The 26,737-nt window shown below is 46.1% G+C and overlaps 2 protein-coding genes and 3 non-coding genes across 7 annotated transcripts; all 5 read left to right on the top strand.

The window, feature by feature from the left end:
- Nucleotides 1-1,465: 1,465 nt before the first annotated feature.
- Cct6a (chaperonin containing TCP1 subunit 6A) lies at nucleotides 1,466-11,135 on the top strand. The gene is made up of 14 exons (XM_036172516.1): nucleotides 1,466-1,682; nucleotides 2,274-2,337; nucleotides 3,340-3,474; nucleotides 4,393-4,566; nucleotides 5,194-5,297; nucleotides 5,649-5,759; nucleotides 5,949-6,108; nucleotides 6,184-6,266; nucleotides 6,774-6,870; nucleotides 7,770-7,917; nucleotides 8,438-8,571; nucleotides 9,332-9,434; nucleotides 10,359-10,431; nucleotides 10,514-11,135. The coding sequence occupies exons 1-14, from the start codon at nucleotides 1,546-1,548 to the stop codon at nucleotides 10,584-10,586; spliced, it is 1,596 nt and encodes a 531-aa protein (XP_036028409.1). The 5' UTR covers nucleotides 1,466-1,545; the 3' UTR covers nucleotides 10,587-11,135.
- Nucleotides 4,134-4,272, top strand: LOC118572859. The gene has a single exon (XR_004943554.1). It is a non-coding gene; the product is annotated as a small nucleolar RNA SNORA22 (small nucleolar RNA).
- Nucleotides 7,967-8,096, top strand: LOC118572857. The gene has a single exon (XR_004943552.1). It is a non-coding gene; the product is annotated as a small nucleolar RNA SNORA15 (small nucleolar RNA).
- Nucleotides 11,136-12,560: 1,425 nt separating the features above from the next.
- Sumf2 (sulfatase modifying factor 2) lies at nucleotides 12,561-26,365 on the top strand. 3 transcript variants are annotated; one of them, XR_004943514.1, is made up of 10 exons: nucleotides 12,561-12,662; nucleotides 15,295-15,451; nucleotides 18,877-18,988; nucleotides 20,415-20,459; nucleotides 21,083-21,233; nucleotides 22,947-23,002; nucleotides 24,142-24,226; nucleotides 24,356-24,500; nucleotides 25,382-25,632; nucleotides 25,954-26,365. XR_004943514.1 is itself a non-coding variant. In XM_036172578.1 (9 exons), the coding sequence occupies exons 1-9, from the start codon at nucleotides 12,599-12,601 to the stop codon at nucleotides 25,464-25,466; spliced, it is 900 nt and encodes a 299-aa protein (XP_036028471.1). In that variant the 5' UTR covers nucleotides 12,561-12,598; the 3' UTR covers nucleotides 25,467-25,827. The 3 variants fall into 3 exon arrangements, 2 of the variants coding, with proteins under 2 accessions (XP_036028471.1, XP_036028473.1); XM_036172578.1 differs by lacking the exon at nucleotides 25,954-26,365 and having other exon boundaries at nucleotides 25,382-25,827; XM_036172580.1 differs by lacking the exons at nucleotides 24,356-24,500; nucleotides 25,954-26,365 and having other exon boundaries at nucleotides 25,382-25,827.
- On the top strand, nucleotides 17,500-17,606 carry LOC118572832. Its single transcript, XR_004943532.1, has one exon. It is a non-coding gene; the product is annotated as a U6 spliceosomal RNA (small nuclear RNA).
- Nucleotides 26,366-26,737: the final 372 nt, after the last annotated feature.

Below are 26,737 nucleotides of genomic sequence, written 5' to 3'. Positions count from 1 at the left end.
GAAAGATGTGTGCCATGATGCCTGGCTTTGTTTCATTCTGGCAACAAGTATCAGACAAATGTTGAGGAGAATGAGAATTTATTTCAATCAAAATGGCAAAACCTCCAGAACAGACCAGTATAATATATCCAACGGTATTATGAATTGTCATCTGTGTGGAGAAGTGATTGCTATTGAGATGCCTATTTATAAATTGAGGTAACAGCTTAAAAATTAGGCACATATCTATACTTAAGTGCTCAGACATACAGGCAGGGAAAACACCCATACACATAACATTATTTTAAAAAATAAAATAAAAAAAGCTAAAGGGGGGCTGGAGAGATGGCTCAGCGTTTAAAAGTACTGGCTGTTCTTCAGAGGACCTAGGTCCATTCTCAGCAACCACATGGTGGCTCACAACCATCTGTAATGAGATCTGGCGCCCTCTTCTGTATACTAAAAACAAAAATAAATAAACAAAAATAAAAAAAAGTTAAACAAATAACTTTTTTAAAAAGTTAAAGGAGTCCATTCAAAGGACTGTCCAACTAAGTTTGAGTTATTAGCACGCACAGTTAGCTCACACTATTTTGCAGGTTGAAGCAGGAGGATTGCTATGAGTTAGTCCAGGCTACACAATGAGTAGTTTAGGGGGAGCCAGAGCGAGACCTTGTTTCACACACAAAGAAGGGGGTAAAAAAGCATGGTGGTGGTGGCGCACGCCTTTAATCCCAGCACTCTCGAGCCGGAGGCAGGAGGATCTCTGTGAGTTCGAGGCCAGCTTGGTCTACAGAGCAAGACCAGGGCAGGCAAGGCTACACAGAAAAAACCAAAAACCAACCAACCAACCAACCCAAGTCTTCAAATCTGCCTCACTGACCTGGGCCCTAAGAATGGACTGACTCTGGAGTCTCCTCAACGCCCAATGCACCAATCTCGTCGCTCCTAAAGCCATCTAGGAATTTCTACCTAGCATTATACTTTTCTTCCCCGGTTCTGAACCACCAGGGTCCTGGGGAAGCGTCCACTTTCTGTGTTCCCACATTTATGGGTAAAACAAGGAAGAAAAACCGAATCTGGGAAACCTCGCCAGAGGGTGAGGGGCACATCCTGGAACCCAGAGTCCAGTAGCTACGGACATCCCGCAAAGCGAAGCCGATGCCTCTGCTTCCTGTCACGCCTAGAAGAGTGCTGAGGCCGAAGCATCCCTCACACACAACCTATAGGACTTTCCTGCACCGCAGGCTACACAACCGCCCACGCTTCAGTCCTTAAGTCGCGGATCCGCAACCATGTGCTGCGACCACGACGGAACCTTAAGACTCGGAGTGTCCATTGCCAGGGAACAAGTTTCTCGGCTGCGCAATGACGCCGCAACTGGGCGTGGTGGGCGGAGCCTCGAGAGACTAGCGTCCGACTGAGCCAATCAGAGGGCACCGGCAGAGCCGCAGCCCAATGGAGGTGCCCTGCGAGCACGCTGGAGGCGGGCCAGGTGCGTAAGACTTTTCGAGAAGACCCGCATAGAGCACGTTGTTCTCGGCCTCTCCCTGAGCTAGGCCAGCCATGGCGGCGGTGAAGACCCTAAATCCCAAAGCCGAGGTGGCCCGGGCGCAGGCGGCGCTGGCGGTGAACATCAGCGCGGCACGGGGCCTGCAGGATGTTCTGAGGACCAACTTGGGGCCTAAGGGCACCATGAAGATGTAAGGCCGGGAGGGCGGGAGGGCCGGCCTGGCGGGCCGGTGGCCGCAAAGTCGAGCCGCCGCCTGCAGGCCTTCGCTTTGGCATTTTCTACAGTGTCTGTGCGGCCTCCCGTCCAGACCGCCCAGTTGGCGCCTTTCGGGATTGCCAGTCGCACCCACTTCCTTTGGAGGAAGAGGGTGGCGTGTGCACCCTTCCGCTACCCAGCCCTGTGGCCCCGAGCTTTCTGGGATGTAGGAGCAGGGTCCACATTTCATGGGGCTTAGTTTTGTGACCCTACCGTTGGCGGATTAATGAAGTTGGCTGGGACGTAGTGCTTTATTTTACTTTGCTCTTACTCCCCCCTGTATTGTACCTGCTTGCCCGTCCTATATTCTGCTGACTCCTTTGTGGGACTTGTCGTTAATGTATTTATTTGGGGTCTGATTGAACTGCTCTGACTGGCCTCAAACTCCCAGAGATTCCCTTGTCTCAAAAAGGGAAAAAGAAATACACATCACCTCCCCATGGCTTCTTTATGGAATTTTTAGTTGGGTTTCCATTGAAAGAAGTCACAATTTGCTCATCGGTTTTTTTTTTTACCCTTTTGACAGGCTTGTTTCTGGTGCTGGCGACATCAAGCTTACTAAAGATGGCAATGTGCTGCTTCATGAAATGGTAAGAGGGTCCCATGGTAGGTTAAAAAAAAAAAAAAGATCTTAACCTCCTGTAGTGTTACCTTGTTCCCTTGTTCGCAGGTGGCTCCTATCTTTCAAACAGAAATGTAGAAAATGGTATACTGGGTGAAGAACTTTAGAGTCTGACACTAAGATCCCTGCTTTTTTTGGGGGGGAGGGGGCTATTTTTTTATTCTGGACTAAAAGATTGTTTAAAAAAAGGCCTGGTGAGCCAGGCGGTGGTGGCGCAGGCCTGTAATCCCAGCACTCGGGAGGCAGAGGCAGGTGGATCTCTGTGAGTTCGAGGCCAGCCTGGTCTACAGAGCTAGTCCAGGACAGGCTCCAAAGCTACAGAGAAACCCTGTCTCAAAAAAACAACAACAACAAAGGCCTGGTGGCAATGGTCCACACCTGTAGTCCCAGCACCCAGACAGAAGGATCTCTTGCGTTCAAGGACACCCTGGTCTACAGACCAATTTCCAGGACAGCCACGGCTACACAGAGAAACCCTGTCTCAAAAAACCAAAAATCAAAGCCAGGCAAGGCTACATAGTGAGACCCTGTCTCAAAAACAGGGTGACTGAGAAAGAACAACCAAAATGAATCCTCATCCTTTCTTTCCACTACAGGAGAAATGAAAATTTCCTTACTTTGATTTTTTTTTTTGTATAAGACAAGATCTCAGTGTAGCCCTGACTGGCCTCGAACTCACAGAGAGAACCTGCTTCTGCCTCCTGAATGCTGGGGCTAAAGCTGTACTCCTTCATACCTGGATAGTTATATTTTACTATAGTTACTTTTTTTTTCCCAAGGATCAAATGAAATTGGTCCAAGCACCTATTTGCTCACCCGAACTTTCAGGGCCAACAGTTCAAATCCCAGAAAAGAAAATGACTTGAAAATCCAGGCAAAATGTAGCTCGGCCAGACAGTTTAAACAGATGGCTTTCAAAGGACCTTAGTAATGTTTTAAGTCATTTAAATCGCTTTTTTTCTGCTTTCAGCAAATTCAACACCCAACAGCCTCTCTAATAGCAAAAGTAGCTACAGCCCAGGATGACATCACTGGCGATGGCACCACCTCCAATGTCCTTATCATCGGGGAGCTGCTGAAACAGGCTGACCTCTACATTTCTGAGGTACACGTGATTCTTGTTTCTGTGGGATGGTGTTTGGTGGGATACTACCTGAGAGCACACCATGGAATGTAAGGTCAGGCTGCTTAAGTCTGGGAGCCTGTGTGTGTTTTTATCTCTGTCCAACATGAATGAAAGAAGAAAAAGTCAACTGTATATTGTTGTAGAATATTTTAAGGCGTATTACTTTTGTTTATGTTGCATTTAACTCTGTGAAGCTGTGTTACTACTGTGCCTGTGTAAAACACCTGATGGTCTAATGAAGAACGGCCAATAGCGAGGCAGGAAGGAGAAAGGAGAGGCAGGCAGAGAGAATATATAGTAGTAGCCGGAGGAGGGCACAAGGGGCCAGCCAGCCACCCAGTTACTCAGCAAGCCACGGTAAGAAATAATAAAGGATATACATAGATAGAGAAAGGTAAAGGCCCAAAGGCAACCAACAACAATATATAAGTGATTAACATTTATATTAAATGGGCTAACCTCAAACTCACAGAGCTCTGGCTACTTTTGTCCCACATCTGGCCTAGAGTCTGTTTTTTGTTTGTTTGTTTTTTCATAACATTTCAAACTAATGTGACTTAGTTGAAATTACCTGCAGACAGCTAGACATTTACTGGCAACAGGATTTTAGGAGCCAGTTTTGGCTTTGGTATTCTGGTTTGCACAGTGAACACCCAAGTGTGCTATTTCTGTGGTTCCCTTGGCCTTGACTCTGTGCTACAGTAAAGTCTGTTCTTTTCCTCTGCATTGAAAGGAGTACTGTGGCCTTTTAAATGTATTCAGAAAAGCAGCACACCATGTTGCCTTAAGTATGAATGACCCAGTGTCCCTTCAAATATTGCTGAACTTAGTGGATTGTCATGTATCTAATTGAAGATTCCAGTGTTGGCAGTGGGTTTGTAACTGTTTTGATTATAGGGTCTTCACCCCAGGATAATAACTGAAGGTTTTGAAGCTGCCAAGGAAAAGGCACTCCAGTTTTTGGAACAAGTCAAAGTAAGCAGAGAGATGGACAGAGAGACCCTGATCGATGTGGCCAGAACATCTCTGCGAACTAAAGTTCATGCTGAACTTGCAGATGTCTTAACAGAGGTGTGTGATTAATGTGGCTGTTGTGCATGAGGTGCAGTGGACAGAGATCTTCAGAAATACTGTTCTTAGTGTTGCACACATAGGGTCTGCACAACAATGCTGTGTGGAGTAAGGGGTTCGGCGTTTTCCCTCAGCGGTGATAAACTAATCTGTCTTCAAAGTGGGAAGATCCCATTGTTACCAGGCCGGGTTTGGGAGGAATAATTGAAACTTTAACAGAAGGATTAGAGAGTTAGTTTTTAGAAACAGGTGGTCCTCCCCCAACCCCCTACGTTTATGGGACTGGTGGTTTGGTATGTGTCCTGGTCTGCTCAGCAATTCTACCACTTTGTTTTGGGGACTTTCAGAGTTGTCTGTCTGTTCTCAGTAAACTGTTATAAGATGTGGTTGTGCTTGTTTGGGGATAGAGTGAATTTGAAATAGATTCTATCTAATCTTAACCCCAGTCCTTACTGTGCCCAATGAGTTACCCATGTTTGCAATACAATAATAGTGTTGGTAATTCTTCAGACAATTGCAAATTGAGGTTTTAGGGACATAAATTGCTTCAACCTTTACACTTGTCTAAACATCAGCTAAAGTGTGTCATCCTCTACAAATTGAATTTATTTAATGGTTATCTCATAGGCTGTGGTGGACTCCATTTTGGCCATTAAGAAAAAAGATGAACCCATTGACCTCTTCATGGTTGAGATCATGGAGATGAAACATAAATCTGAAACTGATACAAGGTAGGTGACAGAATGCTTTGGACTGCTTTCTACTGCCCAACTGTTTCCCAGCCCTGAGACAGTTTCATATTGGATAAGTTACTGGGGATGATATTTATTGTAAGTAGCATGCACTGATGAAATGAGGGAGTACTGTGCTGTGTTGTGTGGCTTGTCTTGTATCCTAGAGCATTGCTTTTTCATGCCTAGCCTTAAGTTTAACTGCAAAGTTTGCAGACTGTTTTAGAAATCCGTGGACTTGTATGAAAATTATCACTGTAGCAATTAATTGTTATTATTTTATTAGTGTGTGTCACTCTCCTGTCTGGTATATATATAAATAGGAGTGGTATAAATTTTCCTGTTTTATAGCTTAATCAGAGGGCTTGTTTTGGATCATGGAGCACGGCATCCTGATATGAAGAAAAGAGTAGAAAATGCCTACATCCTCACATGCAACGTGTCCTTAGAATATGAGAAAACGTGAGTGTATGTAGCATAACCCTTGAGGGTAGGAGGAGCTTGACATTTTCCCCACTGTAAGGACAGTAAAGCAAACATGGAGACTTGGTGGCTCAGTGGTGGAGCACTTGACCAGAATGTGTCCAACCTAATGCAGCTTCCTCAGTCCCCTTAAAACTAAGGTAAAATGGAAATCTTTTTTCCTTGTAGAGAAGTGAATTCTGGGTTTTTTTACAAGAGTGCGGAAGAGAGAGAGAAACTAGTAAAGGCTGAAAGGAAATTCATTGAAGATAGAGTTAAAAAGATAATAGAGCTGAAAAAGAAAGTCTGTGGTGATTCAGATAAAGGATTTGTCGTTATCAATCAAAAGGTAAGAATTTGAAATTTTGAGTTAGTTTGTTTGTTTTTAAGATGAAAGCTATTGAGACTGTTCTGTTTTATTCAGGGGATTGACCCCTTCTCCTTAGATGCCCTTGCAAAAGAAGGCATCGTGGCTCTGCGCAGGGCCAAGAGGAGAAACATGGAGAGGTAAGTGGAGCCAGCCTCACACTTTGCTAGGGACTTAGATTATTCCTTTTGCACTTCTACGTTTTTGCATCTTACTAGCATGTATCAATTGAACAAGATCATTGATTTCATTATACCAGCAAGTGATGTGCTTTGGTTGTTCTCACACACTCCCCCAGTACTGTAGTTCCTTCCATCCCTGTAACTGATTGCTCCTCTTTCCAAATACTCTATTTTTGTGTGCCTTCAAAAGAAAATTGGGGGAAAGGGGCTAGATAACTTTTTTTTTTTTTTCTTGCTTGCTTGCTTTTTTTGGGGGGTGGGGGGACATGAGTTCCAGGCCAGCCTGGTCTACAAAGCAAGTTCCAGCATAGCCAGGACTATTACACAGAGAAACCCTGTCTTGAAAAAAAACAAAACACTTTGATCATGTCATTCTGAAAATGGCCTTCCTAAAGATTGTTGTCTTCTTGAACATAACTGACATGGCTTACTATATTTTCAATTAATATGCTTCCCTGTTCCCAGGCTGACGCTTGCTTGTGGTGGGGTAGCTCTGAATTCCTTTGATGACCTGAATTCTGACTGTTTGGGCTATGCCGGTCTGGTCTATGAGTATACATTGGTAAGTGTTTTCTTCCTAAAGACAATAGTATTTTGTTTTGTCAGTGGTTGGATAAAAAATTTCAAACTCACAATTAGATTTTTTTTAGTTTGTTTGTTTGTTTGTTTATTGAGACTAGAGTTTGTAACAGCCCTGGCTGTCCTGGGACTCTCTATGTAGACCAAGATGGCCTCGAACTCATACCGATTCACCTGCCTCTGCCTCCCAGTGCTGGGATTAAAGGCATGCGCCACAGTACACAGCTTGTATAGGGCTCTTATACTGAGTTTATTCCAGGTTGCTTGTGTGAGGGTTATTTACTGGACCTGGGCAACTTGACAGTGGTTACATCCTTTTTTAAAAGTGACTTCCTCATATATCTTAGTAGTTTATGTGTAATATAAGTTGACTTTAAAATTTTAATTTCTTTTGTATCTGTGAATATTCTCCCTCCCCCTTCAAATTTTCTTTAACAGGATGGTGATTGTTTCTTATTACACTGTTTACTCTTCCATACACCCTTTCCTGTACTCTGCATGATACTCTGTTTTTACTTTTTATATGTGTTAGGGATTTTGCTGGGGTTTTTTGTTGTTGTTGTTGTTGTTTGTTTTTTGTTTTTCGAGACAAGGTTTCTCTGTAGCTTTGATGCCTTTCCTGGAACTCACTTTGTAGACCAGGCTGGCCTCGAACTCATAGAGATCCACCTGCCTCTGCCTCCTGAGTGCTGGGATTACAGGCATGCGCCACTACCGCCTGGTGGGATTTTGCTGTTTTAAGACAAGGTTTTACTATATATCCTTGGGTGTCCTTGAAGTCACAGAGACCTGTCTACTTCTGCCTTTCAAGTGTTGGGATTAAGGGTGTGCACCACCATGCTCAGGGGTAACCTGTTCTGACAGTGATTTCTTTTCTCCCAGGGTGAAGAGAAGTTCACCTTCATTGAGAAATGTAACAATCCCCGTTCTGTCACATTACTGATTAAAGGACCAAATAAGCACACACTGACTCAAATCAAGGATGCAATAAGAGATGGCCTGAGGGCTGTCAAAAATGCCATCGATGATGGTAAGAACCACACTGGATTTGAGTTGTGTTCTTGTTCCTAGTTGAAAAGGCATGGCTGAATACTGTGTTCTTTAGTCAGTAATTTACACAGCCAGACACCATGCAAAAGTAAAGTCTTCCTTTAAAATGATTGGTATGCTGTTTTTTATGGTATATCATTATTAAAAGTGAGTACAAATAAGTGATTAGAACTGGTGCCTCTTGAGCTACCACTTACTAAGCTGTGGTTAGGTTGGACCATTTTCCTGTGGGTTGTGGTTGCTCATATTGTGGCTCAGGAGGTAGGTCTGTGCTGGTGCTGCCTGTTGGTACTGTACCTACCTAGCATACTTGAGACCCACATTTCCATCTCTAGCACTACAAAAGCAGATGAACTGCATATGTCAGTCACAGCGTGAATTTGTAAGAAGTTAGACGCTTCATGTGCGTGTCTTCCTTATAGTACGTTCCCCACCTTTATTTTGTGTTTCCTGTTTTTGTCTCTCTCTAACTTAGCATTTCTCCTTCCCTTGTCCACCAGGCTGTGTTGTCCCGGGCGCTGGGGCAGTAGAAGTGGCCATGGCAGAGGCTCTGATTAAGTACAAGCCCAGCGTGAAGGGCAGGGCGCAGCTTGGAGTACAGGCCTTTGCAGACGCCTTGCTCATTATCCCCAAGGTTTGCAGGTTTCTTGACATCTTCCTTCTCTTTTCTGAGGGCCTTTGGGCTACAGTCTGCTGTAAATGTTAGTTTCCCGAACTGTCAAGCTAGGCGGGGTGGCTCCTGCCTTTATAATCCTTGCACTTGTGAGGCCGGGCAGGCCAGCCGTGTTTTTATCAAGATAGTCTTCCTCGCCTCTGGGTGGGGAGAGTTTAGAAGAACACCACCCTACCACATCCTGGGATAGGCAAGCTATAAGTCTCTGCAGCTTCACGGAAGAATGGAGAACAGAAAGGGGGGGGGGGGTCGGTCAAAGTGAGGACTAGTGGCTGCCACATAGCAGGGAGCGGGGCTAAGTGGGCGATACCAGCTGCTGCTGCAGCCCAGTAAGCCATTGCCCGTTTGGGTTGTTAAGGATAAGCTTGCTTTCTTTGTTTGTATAAAACTAACGGCATGAGTCCCTGTTGGGCCCTCAGTAAGGTGAGGGTTTATGAGCAGTGCTTTGTTTTGATGGGTTTGGAGTCTATTAGAGTCAGTCAGCACCACCTACCTGTTCTCTTGGGGAGCAGGAATAATGTTCTGTCTCACTCGGTGCATGCCGACCAGCACCCCATTCACTTCCTTGGTGGGGGCAAGAAGGGGGCGTGCTATAGCACGTATATGGAGGTCAGAAGACTGCTTCCAGGGAATTTTTTTAAATTAGAAATGCTGTTGGTTTATTATAGGCTTAACATTCAATTCTCAGTTTGTCTTCTCAAGAATTAAATTTGTTCACTAGGTTCTTGCGCAGAACTCTGGTTTTGACCTTCAGGAAACATTAGTTAAAGTTCAAGCTGAGCATTCGGAATCGGGTCAGCTTGTAGGTGTGGACTTGAACACAGGTGAGAATGGACCTTTTTGTGGGGTGGAACTAGATGGGGCAAGTGGAAACGTCTGAAGGGTCTTGGTGTGCTGCTCTGGTTTGGTACCCGTGCTATCCTTGTGAGTTGATGTGACAGGTACTGGACTGACGAGATGGCAGATTCAGACATAGAGTGGGCATTGTAATTGGGGTAAAGCTAGTGGTATAGTTGTCCCTGCTTTTAGCCCTGTGACACAGATGTACACATCTAAAGCAGAAGGCCTGTTGTCCATACCGTCACTAACTTAATAGAAGAGATTGAGGATGAGTAGAGTGTGTCCAGAACAGAGGGATGTCCAAACCTTTGCTAAGCAATGAATACTTTATGACTCTTAAGTCACTGCTAAAAAGAGATCAGCTACACATCAAAGCCAGTTTGGAGAGGATAGTGATTGGAGGACTCAGCGGTTACTAATGGATGAGTAGTCAGTGATAAGCAGTGCTGTTAGTTTATATTTGAAAGATCCTGATGTTGACATGATGCAGTCTGTAACCCTGGAACTGAAGCAGCGGGAACGAAGCCTGGAAGGTGTCTTTGGCTGCCTAGCAAAACCTTGTCTAAAAAAAGTCTAAATTGTTCCTTGTTTTCTCTTCTGGAATTGGCAGGGTTTGTTCATAAAATAGACTGGTTTCTTGAAAAGAAAAATGCATTTGATGGAGGCTGGAGAGAGCTGGATTAGTGGTTAAATGCACTGACTCCTTCCAGAAGACCCGGGTTCAATTCCCAACACCTACATGGCAGCTCTCAACTGCCTGTAACTCCAATTCCAGGGGATCTGATACTCTCAAACAGACATACATGAAAGCGAAACACCAATGCATATAAAATAAAAATCATTTTTTAAAAAATTAAAAAGAAAGGGGCATCTGATACCACATGATTTCAGGGTGTGGTCTTTTGCAGGTGAGCCAATGGTGGCAGCAGAGATGGGTGTGTGGGATAACTACTGTGTGAAGAAACAGCTGCTGCACTCCTGGTGAGTTCTGAAACTGAGCTAGCTCTTGCGCCATTGAGCTGGACAAGTTGAACGTGTCTGAGCTGTCTCTTTTCCCTTTCAGTACTGTGATTGCCACCAACATTCTCCTGGTTGATGAGATCATGAGAGCTGGAATGTCTTCTCTGAAAGGTTGAAGAAGTCTACCTTGTAACTGAATCTGTAATACTACAGAATGACGTGGGAAAATGGCCACTTTTGTCCAAGATTCTAATGATTTGGAAAGGAATTTTCTCTTCCCGTTTGAAGAAAATGAACAGGACATTTGGCACCTATTCAAGTTTCAATACTGTAAAAAAAGTTGGGTTTTTTTTTTTTTTTTTTTTTGCATAAAGTGCATTGTACTTTATGGTACGCTCATAAAGTGGACCCTTTTTAACCCACTGAACAAGATGTTTTTGAGACAGTGACACAAAATTACATATTAAGATAAGCGTGTTGTCCACCTTGTTCCTTAAATGTTATCTGAAAAGTTGTAGAGGTTTCTCCTAAACAAGGCCTAGCACTTGGGAGGAAGTTCTGCTCCAACTCAGGCCCCCAGCTCAGAAGAATCATTTTCTTTTCCTTATTGGATGTACTTTAAATTAGCCAACTAACCCTGTTAAACGTGTAAGATTCTTGCCAGTGTGAAACACATCTGGGTAATTTATGGTTTTCATAGTATCTCTAATAAATACTTAAAGGTACTGGATTGTTCACACTTGAAATAACTGCTGAACATGCTTCCCTGAGAAGCATGGAGTTTCTCCAAGTTTTCACATGGAGGCTTGTAGTTGGAGTTTTCCTGCCTGGCCCAGTCAGGACAAATCTCTCTTACCTGCCAGTCCCACAGTCGCTCAGACCCAACCAAGAAAGCACACAGAAACTTACATTGTTTAGAAACTGTATGGTCGTGGCAGGCTTCTTGTTATCTACTTTTTCTATCTTAAATTAACCCATTTCTGCTTATCTATACTTTGCCACATGGCTTGTGGCTTACCAATATCTTTACATGTTGCTTCTCATGGCGGCAGCGGCTGATGGTGTCTCTCCCCAGCCTTCTACTTCCCAGAATTCTCTTCACTCTTGTCCCGCCTATACTTCCTGCCTGGCCACTGGCCAATCAGAACTTTATTTACACAGAGCGATATCCACAGCAGAGGCTGGGGCAGGAGCATCACAGTTTGGAAGCCTCCCAACAGCATGAGAACACAAGAGGTAGAAACAGTCCCAAGTATAACAGCCAAAAGAAAGTTGGTTGAGGAGGGGTTGGGGATTAGCTCAGCTAGAGCACTCACCTAGCAAGTGCAAGGCCCTGGGTTCGATCCTCAGCTCAAAAAAAAGAAACGTGGTTGAAGAATAAGGGCGTGGGTGAAATATATCATTTTTAGGCTATTTCCGAACTTTTAAAATTTATGATTTTGCATCATGCCTGTTACAAGCATTCTCATATTTTCTCACCGAAATACTCTGGGTTTACAAGTATTGTTTTATTTATTCGTCTTTTGGTTTTTCGAGACAGGATTTCTCTATGCAGTTTTAGTGCCCTTCCTGGATCTCACTCTGTAGAACAGGCTGGAGATCCACCTGGCTCTGCCTCCGGAGTGCTGGGATTAAAAGTGTGCGCCACCACTGCTCGGCCCTGTATTTCCTGTGTTTGATACACATGCAATCTTCCCAAGCGGAGTGTTGTAGGGGGGTTGCTCTCAGTATTCTACAGTGAGTGAAATAAAAGGTTGAAACCTGGGGTCATGTGATACACAGTGTAACTGAATAAAGGGTGGCATCTGGATGCTTAGGTAGCTATTTAGAAGTGTTTACTGTATGTGCAGAAAGATCAGTTCCCAGCAGCCACTCTGGGCTGCTCCTAACCAGCTGCAGCTTCGCCACTGTGGGTACATACGCGCTCTTTAACATGTACACAAGAAATTTCAGAATAGATTAATCCAACCCGAGTGTGATAAGATGGGGTGGCACCCAGTTTCATTCAGTTCACTCATGGGCGGTCCCTGTACGCGAGCTCCCAAGGAGCGCCACCTGGCTCGCCCAACAGCCCTGCCATTGGTCAAAAAGTCAGGGTGCTTAGCATCAAGCAAGTGCGCAGGCGCGAGGAGGTCAGCCAGGCGACCGGCTCGGAGCAGGCGCATGCGTGTTGAGTCGGCTCTTCAGCATGGTTTCCTCGCTCCCTCTCTTGTCTCTGCTGTGGCTCCTGTCCAGTCCCAGGCTTCAGCTAGGTCAGTGTGTTGCTCTGTGCCTGTCTCCCCTATCCCTGAGCACCCGAAAGGGACTGCAGCCAGCCTTTCAGATGCTGCCCCGCTGCTCGGAGGGTTTTTTGCGGGATCGCGGGCTGCTTGCTGGGGCTGGGCACTCCGGTTTTTAAGGAAGGGTCTCATCTGGTACGCAGACCTGCCTGGGCCCCCGAGTGCCGAGTGCAGCATGCTGGTTTTTCCTCATCTCCGTCTCCCACTTCCCCATCCAGCTGGTGCACTCGTGTGATACAAAGCTTTTATTTGTAGGAAGTCAGCTTTGAAAGCTCAAGACCACGAAGTCAAACCCAAAACTCCGATGTCACCCCTTACAACTAGGAGTACTCTATCTGTTTAAATGCACCAATTTTTTTTTTTCTTTTTAAAGGTTTATGTATTTATTATATGTGTAGTGTTCTGCCTGCACGCCAGAAGAGGGCACCAGATCGAATTATAGATGGTTGTGAGCCACCATGTCGTTGCTGGGAATTGAACTCAGGACCTCTGGAAGAGCAGCCAGTGCTCTTAACCTCTGAGCCATCCCTCCAGCGCCGCCCCCCATATGTCTTTTTTTTTTTTTTTTTTTCTTTTGAGATCGATCTCACTCTGTATCCCTGGCTGACCTGGGACTCACTGTGTAGAACAGGCTGGTCTCTAGCTGTCTCTAACCCAAGTGCTGGGATTAGAGGTGTACACCACCACAAATGGACTTTAGCAAACGTGGGGGAGTCCTTTTATTTGTCCTTTATGTGTATGTGTGCCGATATTGGCAAAGGATAGAAAATGTAGCCTGGTCCCTAAAGGTATTTTTTAAAACTTTGTTTGTTTATATTGTAATGTTTGATATTTAATTACTCTGAGATTTTCCTACTTCCTCATTTCCCCCCTTGTAATTATGCTTAAAATGGACAGAATTGTGTCAGAGTCAGAAGAGAGCTAATACAGTACCCTGAAAGGATGGGTATGATCACTCATGCCTTTAATCCCAGCTCTGGAAAGGCAAAGGTAAGCAGATCTCTCTGAGTTTCAGGTCAGCCTAGGGTGAGAGAGAAGGGGGATGACCTTGTCCTCAAAAACTAAGATAAGAAAAAAAAATTAATTTAAAGTGAGGGGTTGAGGTGTAACTCAGGTTGACGTCACCTGGCATGTGTGAGACCCTGGTTTCACACACACACACACACACACACACACACACACACACACACACAGAGAGTTCTTAAACTGGGACACAGCGGCATATGCCTGTGGTATTAGCATTTGTGAGGCTAAGGAGGGAGGGTCCCTTGAGTGAAGGAGCTGGAAAACAATGTTCTTTTTTTCCCTCAGAGCTGAGGACTGAACCCAGAGCCTTGCGCTTGCTAGGCAAGCGCTCTACCACTGAGCTAAATCCCCAACCCCTTGTTTTGTTTTTCATCAGAAAAACCCCTAACATACATAGGCACACAAATTGTGGGGCTGGCTCAGTTGCTTAGCATGCAACCTGGGTTCCATCCCCAACATCTTATAAACTGGGCAAAGCAGTACACACCTGTTACCCTAACACTCAAAAGTTGAGGCAGGGGAGTAAGGAGTTCAGCGTCATCCTCAGATACATAGTTCCAGGCTAGCCTAGGTTACATGAGACCCTGTCTCAAAAAGAAAGAAGAAAAAAAGTAAGTGTTCAACTGTACAAAGGGAGAGGTAAAGAAACAACATGAACAGAGTGTGGGTGAAGCCAGGCATGGTGGCACACACCTTTAATCTCAGCACTTGGAGGCAGAGGCAGGCAGATCTCTGTGAGTTCAAGGCCAGCCTGGTCTACATAATGAGTTCCAGGACAGACAGAGCTATGTAGTGAGAGACCCTGTCTTCTAAGGAGTTGGGGGGGGGGGGAATGGGGGGGGAATAGAGTGGAGGGGGTGAGTGAAAATGTAAATATATTGGAGGTTACAGTTTTAAATTTTACCTAGCTGAGGCAAGAGAGTTATATAAATCATAAAATATGGTCTGGAAACATGACTCAGCAGTTAAGAGCACTTGCTATTCTTGTAGAGGACCCAGGCTTGGTTGCCAGCACCCACATGGCACCTTGGAACTACTCAGTTCCAGAGGACCCAGTGCTCTCCTCTCACCTCTGTGGTACCAGGCACACACACAGTACACTTATAAGCATTGCAGATAAACACTCACAGAAATAAAAATAGTCTTAAAAAGCTGAGTGTGACGGTGTACACCTTTAGTCTGAGCACTCAGGAAACAGGAGCAAGTGGAAGTCTGTGAGTTCGAGGTCAGCCCAGTCTACATAGTGATTTCCAGGTGAGCCACACCTGCATAGTGAGGCCCTGTCTCCATGACAACAATAAAAGTTTTGAAAAGAAATAATGAGGATGGGGGCTGGAGAGATGGCTCAGAGGTTAAGAGTAACTGACTGCTCTTCCAGAGGTCCTGAGTTCAATTCCCAGCAACCACATGGTGGCTCACAACCATCTGTAATGAGATCTGGTGCCCTCTTCTGGACATATATGCTGTATACATAATAAGATAAATAAATCTTTAAAAAGGAAAAGAGAAAGAATGAGGTAAGTGAAATTTCATCTACATGTATTTGCACCCATTGCCCCTTACCTGTCCTGTTCTGCAGGAAGTACCGAGGCTCCCACCATGGTCCAGCTGCCGGGTGGGAGGTTTCTGATGGGCACAGATGCACCAGATGGCAGAGATGGTGAAGGGCCTGCCCGGGAAGTGACGGTAAAACCCTTTGCCATTGACGTATTTCCAGTCACCAATAAAGATTTCAGGTATTTCAAGGGTTTGGGGGGGCTGGCTGGGTGGGTGGGTGGGTGAGTAAGGGTTCTTTCAAATCTTGTCTAATTCTAATCTTCATTCCCAATATTTCTATCTCAAAAATAAACTAATACAAGAGCCAAGTGAAAGATGTTAAATAGAGGCCAGGCGGTGTGGTGGCGCATGCTTTTAATCCTAGCCAGGCAGATCTCTGAGTCCAAGGCCAGCCTGGGCTACAGAGTGAGTTCCAGGACAGCCGGGCTGCACAACACAGTGAAACCCTGTCTCCAAAAACCAATAAAGAAAGAAAAGATGTTAAGTAGACAAGTGTCTTATAAGCCACAAAAGATATTATCTCAGTTTTTATTTTTTAAATTCTATGTATGAGTGTTTTGTTTATGTGTTAGTATGTGCACCCACATTTATGTCTGCTGCCCTCAAAGGTGAGAAGAGGGTGTCGGATTCCCTAGAACTGGTTGTGAGCTGCCAGGTGGGTGTTGGGAATCCAGCCTGGCTCCTCCTCGTTAAGTACAATAAATACAGCTGGGCATGGTGGCGCATGCCTTTAATCCCAGCACTCAGGAGGCAGAGGCAGGCGGATCTCTGTGTCTACAGATCAAGTTCCAGGATAGGCTCCAAAGCTACCCAGAGAAACCCTGTCTCAGATAGATAGATAGATAGATAGATAGATAGATAGATAGATAAAAAGCTCACAAAACTAAAAGTTGAGGATCCAGGCTTGGTGTTGTACACCTTTAATCCCAACAGGGACAGGAGGAGGATTTCTGTGAGTTACAGTCTACATACCAAGTTCCAGGATAACCAGGATTACATAGAAAGACCTAAAAAGTCTACATAGAAAGACTCAATAACAGCAACAATAAAAGTGGCTGGAGAGGTAGCTCAATGGTTAAGAGCACTGGCTGCTCTTCCAGAGGACCTGAGTTCAATTCCCAACAACCACATGGTAGCTCACAACCATCTGTAATGAGATCTGGTGCCCTTTTCTGGCCTGCAGTCAAACATGCTGTATACATAATAAATAAATAAATCTTAAAAAAAAAAGAAGAAGAAGAAAGAAAGAAAGAAAAGAAAGGAAGTACCTTCTTTATTTAAAAAAAAAAAAGTTAAAAAAAAAATAATAGAACACAGGTGTAGAGAGATGGCTCAGGAGTTAGTATTCCAGAGCCAAGTTCACTTCCCAGCACCCAGATCAGGTAACTCCCTGTAACTTCATCTCCAGGGACTCTCAAGCCCTCTTCTGGCCTTCATCGGCACTGCATGTATATGGTGCATGTACTGCCACTCCACATACATATAAATGATGAGATCAAATTTTTTTTTTTAAACTTTAAAAAAAAAAAAGCTCACAGAACTAAGCCAGGCATCGTGGCACATGACCTAATCCCAGCACTGGGGTTGGATGCAGGGAGGAAGGTAGACCTCTGTGAGCTCAAGCCTAGCCTGCTCTACATAATGAGTTCTAGTCTACCCAGCAATACAAAATGAGACCCTGTCTAAAAAAAAGAAACTCACAGAACTAGAGTTGGTTGTAGTATTATACCCCTGTAATCACAACACTCAGTAGGCTAAGGCAAGAGGGTTGATAGGAGTTTGGACAATATAAGGAAATCCTGGGGGTTTTGTTGTTGCTGGTCTCAGGTTTTTTTGTTTTGTTTTGTTTCATTCATTCATTCATTTATTTATTTATTTTAATTACGCCCATGATATTCATTAATTACACTCATGATATTAATTCCATTTGTGGTATTCATTGATTACACTTGCAGTATTCATTCCCTAATTATATTTATGATATTCATTAATTACATTAGTTGTACTGATTTATTACATTCATGATATTATGTCCTGATACTACTGTCCATTTGTGGGGCTTTTCCATCACACAAAACTTAGGAAATCATTGCCCTATATTCCTTTCTTCTCTGTCTTGAGATAACGTCTAATCTTTCTGTCTCTATGAATTTGTATATTCTGTATATTTCATGTAATACAATTCTATAATATTTGTACCTTTTTTTGAATGTAAAAACATTTTATGGTGCTTGCTTCGGCAGCACATATACTAAAATTGGAACAATACAGAGAAGATTAGCATGACCCCTGCGCAAAGATGACACGCAAATTCGTGAAGCATTCCATATTTAAAAAAAAAAAAATTTATGTACAACTGCAGGAGAAACAATACACAGATAGCTTGAACATAAAAACAGGTTATAATTTTAAAAATCCAGGGTTATTTTAAACAGTAAAATAGGAAATCCTGTTTTTAAATGAACACACAGATGGAACCTCCAGAAGGGATGGCACACATTTAAAATCCCAGCATTCTAGAGGCTGAGAGACAAGAAGATGGAGAATTCAATGCTATCCTGGTCAGCCTGATACTCTTAGCTTAAAAAAAAAAAAAAAAGAAAAAAGAAAAGTAAAGAAGAGGAAGAAAGAAAAAAGAAAAAGAAAAAGAAGCTAGGTGTGGTGACACATACTTTTAACTCCAGCACTGGGAAGGCAGAGGCAGGAGGATGTCTGTGAATTGGAGGCCAGCTTAGTTTACACAGCAAGTTCCAGGCCAGAAAGACTATTCAGCAGTGGTTCTCAGCCTGTGGGTTGTGACCCCCTTGGCGTTGAGTGACCCTTTCACAGGGGTCACCTAAGACCGTGGGAAAACACCGATATTTACACGACAGTTCATAACAGCAAAATTACTGCTATGAAGTAGCATGAAGACAATTTTATGGCTAGGGGTCACCATAGCATGAGGAACTGTATTGAAGGGTCGCAGCATCAAGAGGGTCGAGAACCACTGCTCTACAGTGAATCCCTGTCGGAACAAAACAAAACCAAAAAACCCACAGAACTATATACTCAAAAGAGGGATTTCTACTACTGCATGTTCTAATTTCACAGAAAGTCCGGTCAGGTGTGTTAGACTCGAAGCATATTCCTGGTGTCGCACAAACCCACCAATCGAAAGTAGCGTGGCAAGGTAATTCTTTTTGAAGGAAGGGCGCACAAGCCCCAAACCAGACTGGCAAGCACACTCGACTAAGATGGTTTTCTGTCTTGTGTGTGACGGTCATCTCATCCGCTTTGTAGGAGCCGGTCTTCACAACCTTATTCAGGAATTGAGTCCTTGAAGGCACAATTATTTTAATGGGAAAAGAGGAAAAGAAAAGAAAAGAAAAGAAAAAAAACCTGACTACTTTCGATAGGAAAAAAAACAAAAAACAAAAATAAAACTACCTTTCATAAACAAAAGGAAAAATAACTTTCTCCCGGGTGTCAGGTCAATTTCTTGCAGCTTGCGAAAACTCTTGCAGGATGAGGACACAGGCCTCTCTGGGGCAGAGGATGGAGAGGACAGTCGGGATGGGCATGGAATCCTAGCCACTGTACCAAGGGGACTCTCTCTTCCCAGGGAATTTGTCCGGGAGAAAAAGTACCAGACTGAGGCTGAGGCCTTTGGGTGGAGCTTCGTCTTTGAGGATTTTGTCTCCCCCGAGCTTAGAGATCAAGGAAATCAGATGCCGGTGAGAGAGCCTGCTTGGTCACAGGGTAGGGGGTGGGGGGCTGGGAAGGATGAAGGTGCCGGGAACACGGGGAGGAGGGGTGGAAGGGGGGGTGGAGGTGGGACCTGAGCAGGAGAGGGGAGGGGTCACCAGGGTGCCATTGTGGAGGTTCAGACTTGGGGGCCCAGTGGAAGCCAGAGAGTATACCCACAGCTCAGTTAACAGGAACAACCAGGGTGGTAACAGCCAAGCCTGGTAATGAATGCCTGGAGGCCCAGTTACTTGGGAGGCTGGGGCAGGATAGCAAGGTCAAGGCCAGCCTGAGCAGTTCAGGGAGACCCTATCTCAATCTGGAATTGTTAAAAGGCTTAGAGGGAGCTCAGTGGCAGAGGGCTGCCTACTAGCATGTGCAAAGCCGTGGGTCCTGATCCCAGTACTCAGGGGGGAAGAGAGAGGATGAAGGTCAGAAGGAAAAAGCTATCCCCCTACTTTGCTTTGGGGTTTTTTTGGGGGGGGGTATTTTTTTATTTTTGTTTGTTTGTTTTTGAGACAGGGTTTCACTATATAGACCCTAGAGCTCATGATGTAGACCAGGTTAACCTTGAACTCACGGAGATCCTCATGCCTCTGCCTCCTAAGTGCTGAGAGTATAGGTGTGCACCACTGTACAGGGTTGACGCAGTGCTGGTGACCGAACCCAGGGCTTCATGCATGGTAGGCAAGCACTCTGCCGACTGACCTACATGCCCGATCCCAGAATATCATTTTTTTTTTTAAAGATTTATTTATTATGTATACATTGCAGAACACCAGAAGAGGGCGCCAGATCTCATTACAGATGGTTGTGAGCCACCATGTGGTGGCTGGGAATTGAACTCAGGACCTCTGGAAGAGCAGCCAGTGCTCTTAACCTCTGAGCCATCTTGCCAGCCCCACAATATCATTTTTAAAAGATTCCATTCCAGGGCTGGAGAGATGGCTCAGTGGTTAACAGCACCCACTACTCTTTCAGAGGTCCTGAGTTCAATTCCCAGCAACCACTTGTAATGAGATCTGGTGCCCTCTTCTGGCCTGCAGGGACACATGCAGACATACTGTATACAGAGTAAATAAATAAATCTTTTTTTAAAAAAAGAGCGGGGCGGTGGTGGCGCACGCCTGTAATCCCAGCACTCGGAAGGCAGAGAGAGGCAGGTGGATCTCTGTGAGTTTGCAGCCAGCCTGGAGTATACATTCAATTCTAGACTCAAGAGTCTCTGAGTTTGTAGCCAGCCTGGTCTGCATAGTGAGTACCAGTTCAGGGCCATCTAAGTCTACATTGTGAAATCTGTCTCAAAACAAAAGATTCCAAACTCCCATAGTCTGCGTTCACCTTCCAATAGCAAGTCAAGAAGGGTCCTTGGCTGGGTCAGATTGTCTGGCCCTCATGGGGTTTCTTTCTTTGCAGTCTGTCCTCTGGTGGCTACCAGTGCAAAAGGCATTTTGGAGGCAGGTGAGTATTGGTTCCTTTGCCTCATTTTCTACTACTGCTGAGTTTTCATTCTGGAAATTTGTTTTTCCTAACCCCCTAGTCCCTAAAAACACCAGGTATACCGAGATCATTTTATCTGTTTTGCTTTTGAGACAGGGTCTCACTGTGTAGCCCTGACTGGCCTGGAACAGTTCGTGTAGATCAGGCTGGCCTCGAACTCAGAGATCTGCCTGCCTCTTCCTGAGTGCTGGGAGTAAAGGTGTGTGTGTGTCACAACGCCTGACCGGGAATGCTGTTTTAAGGAGTGGCTAGGACATTCCACGAATAACCCTGTTTCTTCTGCTCTAATTCTTTTCCATGGTTCCTACTGCATTCTTTACTGAAGAATCCTTTTGTCTCCCTTCTCCCTCATGGCATCTCACTATGTAGCCCAGGGTCCTCCTTCCTCAACCTTCTGAGTCCTGGAATGACAGGTGTGTGTAACCACGGTTCCCTGTCGTCTCTTCTATGTTTCTCACTCACCAATCCATCGTTCCCGACTTCCTTCCTCTACCTAGTGGTTAAAAGCTGAACTGAGTCACCCCAAGCCAAGCCTTTTTCAGCCTCTCCCTGGATTCCCAGATCTCACTTCCCCTGGCTGTCAGCCTGCAGGTCCCGGCTCTGGCATCCGAGAGAAACTGGAACTTCCGGTGGTACATGTGAGCTGGAACGATGCTGGCGCTTACTGCGCATGGCGGGGAAAGCGGTTACCCACAGAAGAGGAGTGGGAGTTTGCGGCCAGAGGGGGCTTGAAGGGTATGTGTGTAAGCACTGCAGCTAGGAAGGAAAGGGATCCTGGCAGGCAGGAGCCAAGGAGTACCGGGAAGTCACCATAAGCACAGCCGCTTGCAGCCCGGCTCTAGGGAAAGGTTTTCCCATTGGAACAACTCTGCTCCAGCAGGGGAGGGTTTCCCTGACGAAGTTGTTACACAGCTTTAGCTTTTTGCTCGGGTCCCCTGGAGTGTAACAAAACTCTGCTCCGCTAGGGTTTCCCCAGCAAGAATGTTTCTGCTCCAGCTCTGCTCTGCTCCATTCCTGCAAAAGGTCTCACCCAAACCACGTTCAAGAGATTTATTAGGAGTGAGGAATCCAGGAGGGCGGCTGCCTCTGCCAAGGAGGAAAAAGGCAGCGGCAAACTGAATGGGCACAGAGTTTATATAGGGCTTCTTAAGGGTGGAGTTTTTCCAGGATGGGAGTTGGTCGGATTTCAATCCCTGAGCTTGGACAAGCTCGGACATTGGCTGGATTTTGTGCTCAGGGATTGGCTGGTTTCATGCTCAGGGTGGTTTTCCTACTCAGGGATTGGTTGATTTTTGTACTGAGTTGGTCAGGGATAGAGTGTGTTTCTTTGGCTCTGGTTGCAGGGCCAAAGTGTGTTTCTTTCACTGGCTCTGGGTTCGGGGCCAGGGTGTGTTTCTTAGGGTAACTACAATGTGGATGCCAAGGCCATTCTCTTACTCACCTTCTGCCCTTCCCTGCACTGGGGGTTGAACGGGTTGGGAGGGTCCGAGTCATCTACAGTAGTGATTTTTAACATGGGCAAGGGGCCAATTGCTGTTCTGTGGTTTCATCTCTGATCCAGTGTAGACCAGTCAGTTACAACGTGACATAACAAGTTACAGATGTTTGTGAGCTGCCAGATGTGTATATTGGGAACTGAACTCACATTCTCTGGAAAAGCAGCAGGATGCTTATCTGCTCAGCCATCTTGAAGCCCTAAAAAATGTTATTAGAAAGCTGGGCATAATGGGACACACCTTAAATCCCAGAACTGGGGAGGCAGAAGCAGGAAAATCTTTGTGAGTTCAAGGCCTGGCCCTGGTCTACAGAGTGAGTTCCAAGACAACAACCAGAGCTACATAGTGGGACCCTGTCTCAAAAAAAAAAATGTATACAGAGAAAGAGAAGGTGTGTGTGTTTGCATACACCTTTAATCCCAGCACTTGGAAGACAGACCCACATTAAGCACTTCTATACTCTTCATGAACACAAGGTTATATCAATAATCAGTTTTATTTTATTTTACTTTTTGCTTTTTTGAGACATGGTTTCTCTGTGTAAACAGCCCTGGCTGTCCTGGAACTTGCTTTGTGGACCAGGCTGGCCTCGAACTCACAGAGATCCGCTTGGCTCTGCCTCCTGAGTGCTGGGATTAAAGGCGTGCGCCACAATTCTGGCAAATGAGGCTGCTTCCTGCCTATTCGTGATGGGCACTTGAAGTCCCACTAACAAGTCCCTTGCGCCTTCCCTCCATGTCTGTGTGTACCTCTGCCACACTCAGAATGACAGGGCCGTGGTGTCCAGCGTGCAATGCAAATCTATCTGTTGTTTCCCAGGTTGGGGGAGGTTTATGATGGGATGAAAGGAAGTGATGTCAGTGGCCCCTTCTCACTGTCTCCTGCCTCCCTGCTGGTTCTCTCACTTTCTACTTCTCACCCAGGTCTTTTTTGTCTCTTTGCCGTCCTGCAGGCCAGGTTTATCCATGGGGGAACCAGTTCCAGCCAAACCGCACCAACCTGTGGCAGGTAAGACCCCCAACCCCTCCTCCTTCTCCAAGCCTTGATTGAGCCCTGCAGAGGTACTGTTTCAGTCCCTGGTGGGACTCAGTGCTGTATGGAACACTGCTTAGGCCATAGACAAGGATGACAATGCCTAGCAGGGCCTGGGGAGACAAGGTTGTCCTCCCAGGACAAATCACAAGCTCAGTGTCTTCCTAAGCAGCTGACTCAAAAATGGAACACAGGGCGGTGGTGGCGCACGCCTTTAATCCCAACACTCAGGAGGTGGAGGCAGGCCGATCTCTGAGTTCAAGGCCAGCCTGGTCTACAGAACAAATTCCAGGACATGGATGCTGGGAACGGAACTCAGATTCTCTTGGGTCCTTTGCGAGCACAGTGACCCAGTGCGTGCCGTTTTTTAAAAATATTTATTTTTATACGCATTTGTGTTTTGTCTGCATGTACGTCTGTGTGAGGGTGCCAGATCCCCTGGAACTGGAGTTACAGACAGTTGTGAACTGCCATATGGGTGCTGGGAATTGAACCCCGGTCCTCTGGAAAAGCAGCCAGTGCTCTTAACTGCTGAGCCATCTCTCCCGCCCTTAGTACATGCTCTTAACTGCAGAACCATCTCTCCAGCCACTCCATAGTATTTTTGAGACAGGACTTCTCAGTGGGAGATGGAGCTCACCATTTCAGCTAGACTGCCTAGCCAACCAGTCCCCAGGATCTGCCTGTCTCAGCCTCCCCCAGAACCGGAGTTACAGATGCATGCCACTATGCCCAGCTTAGTGGGTTCTCAGGATATGAACTCCGGTTCTCATGCTTACATAGCAAATGCACACCCATTGAGCCATCTCCCCAGCTCCTGAACCCCATTTTGATGAGAAGAATAATGAAATTGAACAAATGATATCAATAAACATAGGTGGTGTATTTAAGTAAAAGCAGGAGACTTGGGTTTATATGGGATCCAATGCTTCTATCCCGGGCAGAAGATGTAGAACATAGATGGGTGGAGACCGCGCTCTTTCCAAAGTACCATGTAAGAGAAGCTGGGGTCACTGTCCTTCCCCCATGAAGCAGCAGAATGGAGTGACCTGGTGGACAGGAGCACCTGGCTTGGGACAGGCTGATAAGTCTTTCACTTCCATTGTTCTCATCAGGGAAAGTTCCCCAAGGGCGACAGAGCTGAAGACGGTTTTCATGGACTGTCACCAGTGAATGCTTTCCCCCCACAGAACAACTATGGTAAGACCTCCTGTTGTACAGTGTCTGACAAAGTGGCGGAGTAAAACTCTCCCCTGGCCACTCCAGGACATTTGGTGGAGGGAGAGAGTCCCCTACCTCCCCATCTAATGACCTACTGCTATGCTGAAGGACTATATGACCTCATGGGCAATGTGTGGGAATGGACGGCATCCACGTACCAGTCTGCTGGCCAGGACATGCGTGTCCTCCGGGGGGCATCATGGATCGACACAGCAGACGGCTCGGCCAATCACCGGGCTCGGGTCACCACCAGGTAAGGGTCTCAGGTCAGGGACCACAAGCCTCGGTAGCCATGCCCAAGGGTGTAGATGCTGGCCTTCTGCACCCAGCCCTTTTTTTCCTCTCCAGTCCCTTCCTGGTCCATCTCTTTCGGTATCTAGTTCACACTCCTCACCCTTCTTGCATAGCCTGCCCCCACTGAAAGTTGTAAGAGAAGCAAGCCAGCCCCCCACTGACCATGGGAAGTAAACATAGATCCCCGGGAGAGACTCAGCAGCAGTCAGGGAACTGCCCAGCAACCTCATGCTCTAGGCTCCCTTCTCACACAGAGCAGGCAGAGGGAAGGAGATGGAATTGTACTTTGGTGGGTCACAGCCAGGAGACATGATTTATACTACTCCTCAAGCTGCTGGATGCACACACACACACACACACACACACACACACACACACAACACTGCTTAAAGTCATTTTGTTAGGGAGGTGCTGAGACTGTTCCTCATATAGTGATCAGCGGTGGCTCCCCACCATAGAATTCCAGTCTTCAGGACTTTTCCTTCACTCACCGTAGATTTGATTTCTCTGGCCTCAGCCAGGACTCCTCAAGCTTTGTTATAGCTAAGAGCTTTACATCCTGATCCCTAGGCAGCAGGCAGAGAGAGCGAGCCTGGGCCAGGTGTGGGCTTTTGAAACTTCAAAGCCAACCCCTAGCAACACACTCCCTCCAAGAAGGCCACACCTACTACAGCATGGCCACACCCCCCCAATCCTTCTCGAATAGTTCCACTCCCCTGGTGACCACGCATTCAAATACATGAGCCTGGGGGGCCACTTTTATTCACACCACCACACCAACTGCCTTCTCAGCGGAACCCATCCCAATAGTGTGCACGTTTCCTCCCTGCTCCACTACAGGATGGGCAACACTCCAGATTCCGCCTCAGACAACCTGGGCTTCCGCTGCGCCTCCAGCACAGGCCGACTGAAGGAGGATCTGTGAGCCTCCAGGGCGGCATGGAGAGAGCCCCACTGAGTACTGTGTGCATCCCTGATCATGTTCCAGAGGCATCCAGATACCGAGCTCTTCCTCAGCCTGTGGGTGGCTTCTCTATAAGCCCCTTCTCTCTGGCAGACGTCTCTTAAGGGCAGAACACTCAACCCAAGAGGTGACTACCTTAGCCTGAAAGAGGAGGGCCAAGCCGACCACGGCTGGGAATTGGGTGTTTCTTGGAAGTGCAGTATTAGGGACAAAGGAACCAATATCTGGAGTCGTTTTCCAAAAGGCAGCAATTGAAAAATCTCCCCCGTTCAGCCAGATGGTGGTGGCACACTCCTTTCATTTTAGCGCCTGGGAGGCAGAGGCAGACAGGTCTCTGGGTTCGAGGCCAGCCTGGCCTACAGAGTGAGTTCCAGGACAGTCAAGGCTACACAGAGAAACAAAATGAAACAAAAGTCTCTTCCTTTTGCTTTCTTCCTGTCTTATTCAGCTTTCACTTCTCCTGGGAAAGCCTGTAGAAGGAAAGTTCTTCCTTGTGTGATGGTGCCTAAGGCCCCTCTGAGGGGACCCCTGGCCTCCCTGTCGGTTGTTTGAAACAGCGTGCTCACCATGTGACAAGGCTGTCTGGAATTCTCAGTCCTCTGACCTCAGCTTCCTGAGTGCCGGGTTTATACACAGTGCCCAAATATTAAAACGCTCTGGTAGAGCAAACAATTTACCAGGTGATGCTGTGCATTGTGGGAGTAACAAGACCCGTGCTCCTCTAGGAAGACAAATGTCAGAGACTTCTCCTCTGAGTGTTAACCATGGGAGGGCATCCTCTGCAAAGATGTCCCGGGAGAGACTGGATCCTGTGGTGTCATTGGATCTCAAGAGGTCAATAAACTCTGTATTTATATATATCATGAGGTCCACTTTTTTAAAATTGTTGTTTGAGACAGGGTCTCATGTAGTTCAGGCTAGCCTCAAACTCCTTGTATAGCTAAGAATGACCTTGAACTCCTGATCACCCTGCTTCCACTTCCTCCATTATCAATAAGCCCATAAAGAAACAGACGGGCTGGAGAGATGGCTCAGCGGTTAAGAGCACTTGTGTTGGGTTCTTACCACCCACATGGTGGTCTCCAACTCTCCGCAACTCGTTTCAGGGCATCAGACGCCCTCTTCTGACCACTACAGGTACTGCATGCATGTGGTGCTCATAAAAAACACACATGAAATACATCAATCTAAAAAAGGTGGCGCACGCCTTTAATTCCAGCACTTGGGAGGCA

Source organism: Onychomys torridus, chromosome 22 (assembly GCF_903995425.1).
Source record: "Onychomys torridus chromosome 22, mOncTor1.1, whole genome shotgun sequence".
NCBI lineage: Eukaryota > Metazoa > Chordata > Mammalia > Rodentia > Cricetidae > Onychomys > Onychomys torridus.
Note: the sequence above shows the minus strand (reverse complement) of the source record. Positions and strands in the feature narration are given on the sequence as shown.